Genomic DNA, 12,204 nt, shown 5'->3' with positions numbered 1-12,204 from the left:
TTCCTGGTTTCTCGATAACAGTCTCCACCCTGCCTCGGGACGATAATTCCGGATTAACAACAGCACGTCGGTATCGATTGTTTATCGTGTGAAAGCCGTTCGTGAACGATCGTCCATTACGTTCGCCATGTTGCACCAGCGTTTCACCGTTGCGGAGGGATGGTCTCGAACCTTTCTTAGTATCTGCCCTCGGTAATCTCTCCTCGCAATGAAGAAGGCACTCTCTCGATCCGGAAATTCACGTAATATCGGCTATGCAAGCGATACATTCTAAGAAAGCAATACAAAATATCAATGCCGATCGTGTTCGGCCGATAATTATCTTCGATAGACGCAAAAATCGCTGGAAATTATAATACAAGATAGATCTGTGGCGTTTCTCTTGAGACATCATATCTGTTTGCTTACCAATGATCACTTCGATCCACGTTTTCGCTCTTCCGTTCTTTTATGCGTCAATCCTCTATAGTCCAAAATTTTTGTAGGGATACCAAGCTCTATATACAAATTAACAACGAATTAACAATAGTGAATAAATTCGCATCTAACAAAAAATTGAACGAGAAATACTTCAAAGTAAAACACGATTTAAAACAGATAAAAATGGATTAAAAAACATGATAAATTACCATATGACTACAAAGTTACATCAAGCTGTACAGACTTAACTATACAAAATATTGTGCTGCATCACGCCGCTTCAACTTTTACGAACCACGAGAAGAGATCGGAAAAATTGCATGAATCTAACGAGGGTCGCTGCGAGGTTCACGCGCGAGAAAATATTGCGTAAGCTCGCGTCGAGAGATCCCCGAAAATGATTAATTTCACCGGTAACGAAGTCCGTTCCTCAGAAATTATCGGCCGCTAATGCGGAGCGCAGCTGAAAGGAAAAACTGCGCCGATGAATAAGCGCGTGTACCATTCGTTAAATAAACGATTTCGTTCCGCGTGATGGCTGAGGTGTCTTGTGGCGGCTGACGGTAACATCTATTCCGACGAGCGACCGCGACTTACGCCACTCTGTCTCGGCCGACATTGTAACGATCGCATCTGAATCCTCGGCTAACGTTACTTCTGCTTCGTGCCAGGGTGGTGGACGTTTCCACTCGATCGGCGCTGACTCCCAGCTGAACGATAGGGTACGTCCGACGTGATCCTTTCAAATTGGAAACGTTTCCTTACCGATTTTCTTCCACGGGGCCTGCCAGCCCCAGGCAACCGAACACAAAGAGCAACAGAGCCGTGCCGCAAAAATCGAATACCATAACGATCGGTTTCCATTAATACACATCCAATTCTATTAGGTTGGTGCATATGAAATGTCGGATTTTTAAGCGAGTATATAAAACTGCATATCTTTTTTCAAAAGCTATTAATTTAATCAAAATGTGCCCCATTTGTTTCAATACACTTTTCCCAACGCGAGTTTAATTCATAAATGTCTGTCTTCAAGAAATTCTGATTTTTCGGATCAATAAACTGTAGCATGGATTTTTCAGACTGTCTCCATTTACATACTGTGTAGCCCACAAAAACTACGCATACGTTGTACAAAACAATTGCGAAATTAAATGAAGTAAAATATAAAATTTTATAAAATATAGATCTTTCGCCAACCGACTTTCGCTATTTTAAACACTTAGGACAGTTTTTACGGGCTAAATAGTATATAGTATTCATACAGGCTAAATAGTATATAGTATTCATATGCACCAATCTAATAAAATGCACTTTATCGCATAAGACAGAAATACTATAAGCCAGAAGATTTATTTCAGATTTCTAGTGGAAGTGGCTTCGTACGGCGGCGCTCGACGGGCGAGCGTCGCTGTGGACGACGGGTATTCGAGCGCGCAGGATTTTGGGCGGATATATCCGCCAGCCGTCCGCTAAGGGTCTCTAACGTCCGAGAGGTAGAGGGGAAGTTACGAAAATGCGGTAAAATGCAAACGCTGAGCTGGTCAACATGCTTCGCGCGGTTTGTAATGGGACAGCCACGCGCCGAGGGCGAACCTACTGGCAACGTAGAACAGCTGACGTCAGAGAAGAAAAACTCAAGTGTTTACGTTTTTCAAGCTAGGGTTCGTTCTATTTCTCTTAATCCCGACATTATTTATGACAGGTCGCTGTCACATTCCTTAGCCGAACAACGTATAATGACAACACTGTCCTAAAACTGCTCAAAATCTGTCCGAGCTTTTGCGGGCTAACTAGTATATAAATGAAGACACTCTGAAATATTCCATATCAGAGTTTATTAATTCTAAAGATCAGAATTTGTTTGAGACAGGCATTTCTGTATTGATATCTTGTTGAAAAGGGTGTAGTAAAGCAAATGGGGCATATTTTGATTAAATCAACAGCTTTTTACCACCAACCTAATATTATTACATGGTAAAATCGTGAGATCATAGAAAGCTTGAACTGCCCTAAATATGTCTAGCAAAATTACGATTAATGGTATAATTAAAATCATAGAAAGCTAGAACTACCCTAATTATATCTAGCAAAATTACGGTTAATGGATGTAATTGTCCTCAAAATTTAAAACAAATAACCTTATCAAACTTTATTTTAAGAATTTTTATTATAAACTTCATCGTAAATAGTATGTTTATTTTATTATTTAAAATAATAACGCTGCATTAATCCCTTCTAGATCGATAATAACCACGGCGTGCCAATATATACCAATATCGTCTTTTTCAGGGCTAATTGTTTCATGTTTTCTTATCTTATGCAATTCCTCTTCAATTTTACGTGTTAAACATATTACGAAGCACTTCGACAAGGAACTGTTTTCATTTATCATTACATACTCTTTTCAGTTTTAAAACTGTGTAATGTAATTCAAGCATGATCTGCCCGATCGATTTCAATAAATTTTCTCGTAAACCCCAACTGATTACGCGACAACTGCGGAACCATGAATGGATTGTTACGAAACGGCAACCGTTTATATTCAGTTCTCGCGTCAAGCCTTCGCAAGTTTTGTCACGTTATCCCATCGCATCCTAATGGCGGCAATTAAAATTCATAGATCCAATTACGGTTTAATCGCGCGCCCTGAAATTTACGATCTGCCCGAGTGACCATTTCCGAGAAGCCGATTCCCAGTCATTGAAAATATCGTCTGGCCGAACGCTGATTCGAGGTACGGCCGGAGCCCGCGAGGCTGGAATGGTTAGAACGCGGAAAAGAACGACGCACAAGGAAATCCGTGTTCTCTAATGAGTCGGTAAAAACGAATTACAGTTCCGTTTTACTATGAAACCAGGCATACACCGTGCACGGTCTCGTTAGTACCGCAAAAGGTTGGCACTCGTCCCTCCAGACTCCTCCCACTGCTTCCCTCGCTTTCATTAACTGCCGGGGCATCAGAATAATGGCGTTTTCCTTGCGCTCGTAAACATATGCGTACAGTTAATGAAGCGATTCATACTAATCCCTTTTTTTCCCCCCTCCGGTTCAATTTGAACGACGCGGCGGTGAGTTACGGGAATCCTTAAAAGTTACACGCGCGTGAAATGCGCGGCAAGCTAGCAAGAACTTTACTAGTATTTGAATTTCATTGGTGCACCATTAATCATTTCCTATCTTTATTACCACAATTATGGGAAGTCGATCCGTCGGAACAATTAGATGTTTGCACAGCAGAACGCACGCTGATTGGAACGAAAATAAAAATAACACCATCACGTGTGAATTATAGACTTTCGAAGACTTTTCGCTCGTTCCAGTGTTTTTGGGAAACATTCTTTATTTTTTTATTGACATATTCATGGACGAGGCTGAAGTATAAATATTATAAATATTAATATCTAGATCGTAATTCTCAAATTGACCGAGATGGCAGCGGTAGAGTTAATTTACTTCCAGCTAGACGTAAGTTACATCACAGACACCTGTGTTTCGTACTCTACCAATAAATATATGTTGCTTGATTAGTTCCACATGAGATATGCGGTTTTTGTTAGATAACATATGGGATTACCTAATATGTAATCTCGGACTTTCCTGTAAGAAATCCCCGCTGCCTTAACACGCAGGAATTAGTTACTTGTGAAACACGTGTGTAGACTAAAACCTGAAATTACAACGTATAATTTGAAACGGAAGGTTCATTAGAGTTTATTGCACTTTCTAACGTGGACGTGAACATCGATTTAGAATTGTCCATTTCATTTTAGCAAAATTAAATACTCGGAAAAAACAGTAAAAAGTTATAGGAGGAATGCAAATCGATTTTTGTAGTTTGACTGTAGAAATTCAGATTTGATTTTTACCAGTTTGATACTAATTATTTGCACTATTACGACGAATCAGATTCGTGATGATTTTGTACATGCTCTGTTAAATATGAATGTACAATTAATTTATTTTACAACGAATTAAAATTTGATATTTCCGTCGTTCAAGTCTAGGGATGAAAGTAAAAAAGACGTGGAAGGAATAAAAATTGTCTCGTTTTATCAGAAAAATTATTAAAAACGCAGAACTACACTATCAAGATTGTTATGAAAGCAGTGATAGCGCAAGTTGCAATTCAAGTTTAACTCTCTGCTATTTTAATTCGAAATCCAAAACTCTATTAACCCACGATATTTCCATTTTAAATGAACACGTAATTCCGCGTTAAGGGGTCAAGGGACAGTACAACTAAACACGTATAAATGTGCGGGAGTATTGAACGATCCCCGTCATAAATCTCGTCGGTCATGATATCAATATCCCGCGCCGCGGATCTGCGATTGAAAAACATCGAATTACCGTTCGCTTTCCATCCCGTTCGGCCGTTATTTCGAAATAATAGCCGGCTGTTTCGGCGGAAACCCGTTACGATTTATGACCCGGGAAAGATTATTGCGTCCCCGCGGACGTGTGCGAACTGACCCGGTCTTATCCGACCGCTTCGAGTGTGTTGCACAGGTATATGGATCGCGGCCGACCCACGCGTATGGAAAGCGGAAGGCATCAATGAAAACACCAGGTTGCGATTCCCGGAACGATCACGGGCCGATAACTTTTAGCCCCGAAGACCTAAACAATGCCGGATATTCGTATCACTTGGTGGATAGTAGATAACCCCTCTGTCTCTGTCTCTCTGGCCCCCGTATTCTCGGCTCCCTCCTGCTCTATCTTCCTTCTAGCACCTTCCTCTTGGCACAAGGAGTTGCCGACAAGGCGGTCGTCGATTGCAATTTGCCGATACGATTCTACCTGCCGCGCTGCACACCATGTTTCCTCCTCTCCCCTCTCACTCTCTCTCTCTCTCTCACTCTCTATCTCTCCTTCTCTCTCTTTCTCTTTCTCTTTCTTTCTCTCTCTCTCTCTCTCTCTATTTCTCTCGCTCTGCTCTATTATCCTCGCCCTCGTCCCAGCCGCGCACTCTCACTATTCCCTTTCTCCCGACTACCTGTATCTGCGTCTTCCTCTTTCCGCTCCGGCTCGCTACTCCGACTCCGACTCGCTTGAAAATCCTTATATCAAGGCTAAGTTGGTTTGTATTAGGTGGCACCGGTAGATACATCTTCCCTTTGGTAACTACCCGCGCCTCGTAACCGAGCGGTGGATCTTCGACTCCGCTGACTGGTCAATAGCGATCGGAAAGCCGGGTCGTAGACACTGACGCGACTCGTGCTTGCTGCATGCTGCACGCTGCTTGCTACCCAGTGCCGCCACGGATTGAACGATGTATTCACCGCGCGCAATGCTACCTTGTAGTATTCTACACCGGCGGATCTGTTTGTCTGCGCCCGAAGACGAACTGCAGTTAGCCTTGTCGACGCGTTTGTTAACACTTTATTACCCGGAAGCACGTACCGGCGGCTTCTGCAGTTGCGGCCGCTGCCCGAGAGACAAATTCATTCCTGGCGCGGCGCGGAAAAGTATCGGGACGGTACGCGGCGGGGTCGAATCGAAGAATCGTTGATAGGAATGGTAGTAATCTTATCAATGCGTAATTGTTGCTACGCGTTTTCGAAGTATAATGTTAAGAACCGGTGTAGGAGTTTCCCACAGAAAAGAATTATGTAGCTTTGTAAGATGGCGTCTTTTTTATACGAATCCAGCGGAAGTATAAGATATCTCGAGTCGTTTTGTTTTGTAGCAATTTTTAAGGAAAGAGGAATTTTTAGATTGTAAACTGAAATTCTAATTGCTCGTGGCGACATTCTCCATATTTAGGGTACCATAAACACTGTTTAACACTAGTCACGGATAACAATCTATACTGAAGACTAAATTGCAAGTTCTTTTTTAACTCTTTTTGATAGATTATGAATTCCTAAGCAAATGTAAAATCATTTGCATTAATTGCAAAATGCAATAGCTACACATATAATTCTTCGTTTCTTCCGTACCCCGCAAATATTTTCGTCTGTGCATATGTGTCCAGACAATAATTAAGGTAATACCTATATTAAATATTGAATTAGTATTTTATTAAGCTCTCTAACCTCACAGTATATGATTCTCTCCTGGTAGAGGCATTTTTGATTTTTATAAAGTTTACACGGTTTAATACCATTTTTGTAACGCATTAAAAATAGTGTCAGCATATTTCCGTCTTTTTTAGATATTCCCACTGCTTTGCATTTAATTAAATCATTTTCGTCATAAATATATAAAATCCAATCCATAAAATACAATCTGAAGATTTATTACAATTTCCATATTAAATTAATCATGTAGACTATCTTCCAGATATTCGCCAAGAGTTCTACCTAAAGGTTTTCACACGACACAATCGTACTAAACAGACGACATTTAAACACCGCGGTGCAGCGTCCGTAAAAATAAAAAAGAATACCAGAAAGAACGTCGTAACGCGAGTTTACTGCAGGTTGCACTAATCACGTTTCTGCAAAAGTTGCATTTACCACGAGACATTCCGTGTGTACACCCATTGTATCGATTGTGGATTAGGATGTAGCTTGTCATTGTGAAAATCATGCTGCGTGACGGTTCACAATGGATCGCTTTTCTGGCCGGGCTCAACTCGATCGGGGCTCACGGATTTTTATATTTTGAGATGCTCAACGACGCACGGTGACGAGGGAACTTGGAGTCTAACAATTGCGCCGCTTGTGGTCAGCGTTTGTTCCTGTATGGTATACACACGGTGTTGTACAAATTCGTGACGAGACAGTATTATTGCTCGGAGACTGTGTTATTATTGCATAGACCTCTCCGGCAACGAAACTGCGTCGCTTCTTTCTTGAAATTCTTCGATCGAGAAGACCAGCTTCGCTTCTCTCGCTCACAAAAGGCATTGTCTACCCGACGCTCTACACAAATCACACGAAAGTTCTTCGTGAAATATCCTAACGATTATTCAGTTCAGAATTTATTTTATCTTTTGCATTCAGCGATGCTTTTTATACCGATTTCTCGTAACTTGGGTTGCCAGGTTTGAACGCGAGATTCCAGAATGACAGGGTGGGAGGAGCAGGAGTAGCACGGCGATCCTTGCTATCTTACCTCGTGCGGCGAGATCGGAACCACTCGGAGACACTCGGCTGGCTAAAGGGTGTCACCATTGTATTTCGGCTCGATGACGTGAGGTGCGATACAATAGGGACACCCTTTAGCTCTCGGAGTGTCTCCGACTCCGCCGCCACGAGGCGAGGCACCGAGGATCGCTCCGCCATACTACCACCCCCCACTCTAGCAATCTGGAATCTCGCACCGAACCTGGCAACCAGGCTCGTGACTCTACGTTCATGATACGCATCACAACTGGTGATGAAACATGGGTTTCTGAGTACGACATGCAAAGAAGTCGATGATCTTCGGAATTATTAAGGACACCTTCAGAAAGAATGCCATTTGTACGTTATAAGATATTTAGGAGAAAATATACACTGGTAGCGACCTTTTGTGCAAATTCTTGGATTTTGCATCACGTTTGTACTTTTATACGCGAATTTTTGGTGAAAAGACCGAAAAATGTTATCAATCGAACACTTTATTTGCGCAGATATGCTTCAGTATTTGAGAGCTTGTGTCTCAGATGGAAGCTATTTCAAAGGCAACAAAGTCTATTTTGTAAATAGAATAAAATATTTTATAAATAGTATAGGTATCGTTTAGCAATTTCAGTTACTCTTTTTATGTAGTATATTAGGTTGGTAAGAAAATAATGTCGGTTTCTAAACTATATCTTTAAATCGACATGTCAGAAATCGGAATAAGTTTTTTTACTCAAAATAAGATCCATTGCAATCTATAAATTTTTACCAATAAATTGACAGTTTGTTAATTCCGTTAGCGTAAAATTCTGTTGTTCTGGAATTGATAAATTCTTCGAACGAATATTACACGAACCTGCTTGGTATCCATTACGAAATCAATAACTTCAAGTGAGCACAAATTAACAACACAAATAGAAACATACCTATCAGCATGCAGCACGACGTCTGCACTGTAAGATGGCATTGGTATGTAAACAGAAAATAGTGAATTGTTATCTCAAAAACATGCGTCAAAGATCGAAAGAAGAAAAACCGACATTAATTTCTGACCAACCTAATAACTATCGGGACATTGATGTTTCTCGTTCGCCACCCCCCGTTCCCAGAGTTTCACGGACCGCGGCGGTCAGCAATCTCTCCCGAGGCGGTTTTCGATCGCGCGGCTCCGATAGTCACCCGGCCATGGTTTCCAACCCCGGTGTCATTTCATCAATTATAAGCGCCGATGGAGATACAAGTACAAGCACGGCACAGAAAACGCGCTTGTCCGGCGCGCGAACGCGTGTACGTGCAGCCTGCTAGAAGGGAACATGCACGGACAGGGCTGGGCACAGGGTGCCAACCCATCCGTAGGCGTTCCAGCCGATTCGCTCGAATAGTCTTGAAATGATCGTCCGGCGCGGAGTCGGACTTTCCCATGGTGTGCCCCGTGTATACCCCTATTGACAGCCGGGCAAGTGTATCACGTTGGATTCTAAATATTGTTGCTCCAAAGAAAGTAAACCGCGCACCACCGGCCCCGATCGACCGACCAACCACCCACCCATCCGCGTGGACCTTCGATTATTAATGGCAGCGGCGGTGGTCGCTGGTCCGTGCAGCACAGGCGCAAAAGTGTGCATCCGGTTTTCTACCGACGCGGACCGAGGCGGCTTTCTCGCTCTCTTCTTTGCCAGCCTCCTAGAAACATCGCGCCGCCACGTTCGGGCTGCAACGATGCACCAGTGTCGCGGTCGCGGCTACTATTTGGTTGAAACTCTATTTTACGGTGATTGTTGCGTTTTTAGAGAGGGATTTTTTAACCTTTTAGATACTACGCGCCACTATAGTGGCTTTCGCGAATGGCTCGTGCTTTACTCAATTGTTTTATTATTTATTGAAGCAAACAATTAAAGTGAAAGTGTGTATATACAATATATTAAGAAAAGAATATATGTTATTAGTACTATATATAGGTATCCGGAAAAAATATATATTAAGAGAAAATCGTAATTTAGTTACGAAAAACTTTATTTGCGCAAAATCCTGCCGTATCTAAAAGGTTAAAAAACTAGTTATATCTTAATCGGCTAGATAGCTTCTTCAAACCCTTCCAATAGCTGGCAAATGGATATCATGCAAGCGAAGACTATGTCAACGCCGTTATCGGCATGTATCTGTCTCATCAAAAACTTAAAAAATTGTTTCAGAACAATTCAGAATTTATTGCAGAAATCAGCAAGTGCAACTGTTGATAAAGTAAAACAATTAGAAGATATCAATGTACCGGTTTCAGATTATTGACACGTCGTTCGTTAGTAACCATTTTATAATCTTCGATAGTCTATAATTTACAATAAAACTTCTAAATAAATAGTTTCGTGGTACTGTTTCGATCGTGTAAATCGTCCCCAATTTGATACGTCTTCACATATGTAATCAATCTCCGCTTTATAAAATATAATTTATTAACAAACGTTAACATTATCCAATAATGTTATTTGGATTATCATGTAAAAAATATTGTTCAGTTTACTCTTAGTTTAGCACAATAATTTAAAATTCTGTTAAACAAGTTTTAACTAAATTTAAATTCGTAGAAGGGGCAGCTCTCTATCCAGTTCAACTGATTTGATATTTTCGATAGAAATCCACAGTCTCGCCGTCGTTATTGACTTGTTAGACGAAATACAGGCACGCAAGAAGCGTCCTTTCTCTTCTAAGAAAAACTTTTAAGAAAACAACAAAGAACTCCTTGTCGCGGCAGCAGCGAAAGAAATCGTCGGACAAAACCGAAATAAATGAGCAGAAATATCAATTGCCGGGTTCCGTCTCAAGCTCACGTACGCGCAATCTTCTTTTCTAAACCAATCATTCAAGATAAGAAGGGCAAAAAGGAAGAATCCTTAATATCGCGATCAAACATGAAGGAGCAAATGGTTTGTTCTGGTCGGACAGAGACGGACTCGACCGCATCCTCCGGTTCGCCACCGATATCCGTGGATCAAACCGTTCTTTGTGTCGTGTCTCGCAGCTTTTTCCCCGGGTTCTTTCACTTTCCTCCGTTGGCCGGGCCCCGGCCGTAGCACGATCATCCCGCAGGTCTGTTTAACCAGCGATTACGCAGTTACACGCATGTGCGGCAGGCGAGGCCGGGGCTGGAAGGTAGTGGGACACAGCGCCTATACGCCATTACCGCGTGGTTCGTTTATTTTGCGGCTTTGCACTTTACAGATCTTACTGTAATATTCCTTTGTACTTACAGCAGCGGCTGTGGATCCCCTCTCATTATACTTTTTATCGCGCCGGCATTATACGGTGTACGTCCTATTTCTCGTCCGTTCTTTCCGCCCGTATCTTCTCGGGATAGCTCCCTGTTCATCTACCCGCGTGGTATCCGCGTCCTCTCTGTTCATCCGAAGCGACCCCTGCTCTCTCTCTCTCTCTCTCTCTCTCTCGCTCTCGCTCTCGCTCTCGCCCCTTCTCGCTCGCCTCGCTTTCAATTCCTTTAAACTCCCCGAGAAGTTGACTCGGTTTTACGATACCACGCCGCAATCCCCGAGAGGCTCTCTCGCCAGAGCGCCGATTCCAAAAGAAATTGCAAGACCGCGGGATCCGACGAAGAGTTAGTTTCAATCTGCGTACATTCCATTTAAGATGAACAGTTTTTTGCGCGCCGCGCCGCCGCTCGGCTTGGTTCCGCTCGGCTCGGTTCCGCTCGGCACGACGATGACGAGCGGCGGCGGCGGCGGCGGGATCGGTCGTCGATTTACGCCGCGCTGAAAACAACAGAAGCAAAACGGAAAATCGGAAAAAGGAAAGGGGGGGGAGGAGGAGGGCGGGAAGGGCGATGGAAAAAATGGCTCGTCGCTGAGCCGACGATGGTCCGATCAACTTCGTTAAGACGCGAGCTCGCGTTCGTTCCGCCGGACTCGGAGAGAGGGTGGGAACCCGGCTTAATTGGGAGAATTTACGCGGTGATTCGATCATCACATAGTTGCCTGTTATCGATGATGAGAATCTTGTAGATGTTAATGTCGATCTTACCGTATTAATACCTCGGGCATGCGTTGCAAACTTGCTCGCGAACGTTTGACCACTTTCCTTCGCGGTTTTGCATAATTGCTAGGCAGAAACGAAAACGACGAGCACCCGGAATCCAGTAATGGCTGTCGCGGAAGCCGATCGACCAACTTTTCCGAAACTAATGGAGAACGGACTCGTGGCGATCGCGAGGTTTACACTCGTCGCCGGTCGAACCCCGGCCTGCTGTGGACCGCACGGTTCCGTTGCTCGTTGTTAATAAACGATTTTAATGCGCCTATGTAAAACAATATCGCAGAACTTCTCCTTGAATAGTGGGATACTGAGGACGATTAGCTTAGGGTGATCAATTGTTACGGCTTTGGTTTCTTTTCAGGTAAAGTTAACTTTACGTTTGTCGAATGAGACGTATTAAACATTTTTTATTAGAAAATAAGCGGGATAAAGGAATACAAAAATTTAATATGTCTCGTTCAAGAAATATAAAGTTAATTATGCCTGAAAACAATCCAAAGGAACAGTAATTAGTTAGTTAACACTTTTAGGACGAACTTGATGATCTTACATAAGATCAACGAAATAAAAACCTTGTCATAGAAAGAGAATTAAGAAGCCTTATCTCCTTATCTATCTTGTATTACATATATTAATTATATTATGCTATCGCATTAAACTAATTTTAATAATGATATACATATTCGAT

The 12,204-nt window shown here is 42.5% G+C and overlaps 1 protein-coding gene across 3 annotated transcripts in view; it reads left to right on the top strand.

Annotated features, from left to right (window-relative positions):
* The window catches only part of Blo (bloated), a 161,879-nt gene that overhangs the window by 138,038 nt on the left and 11,637 nt on the right, over positions 1 to 12,204 (top strand). For 2 of the 3 annotated variants that reach the window (XM_078196456.1, XM_078196455.1), the window contains exon 4: positions 1,782 to 2,084. The exons of the other annotated variant lie outside the window; for it this stretch is intronic. In XM_078196456.1, the coding sequence (XP_078052582.1) occupies positions 1,782 to 2,084 (303 nt within the window). The remainder of the gene's footprint in view (positions 1 to 1,781; positions 2,085 to 12,204) is intronic. 3 annotated transcript variants of the gene reach the window in all.

This window comes from Augochlora pura, chromosome 2 (assembly GCF_028453695.1).
Source record: "Augochlora pura isolate Apur16 chromosome 2, APUR_v2.2.1, whole genome shotgun sequence".
Lineage (NCBI taxonomy): Eukaryota > Metazoa > Arthropoda > Insecta > Hymenoptera > Halictidae > Augochlora > Augochlora pura.
The sequence above is the reverse complement of the archived record's forward strand: the minus strand, read 5'-3'. Positions and strand labels throughout refer to the sequence as shown.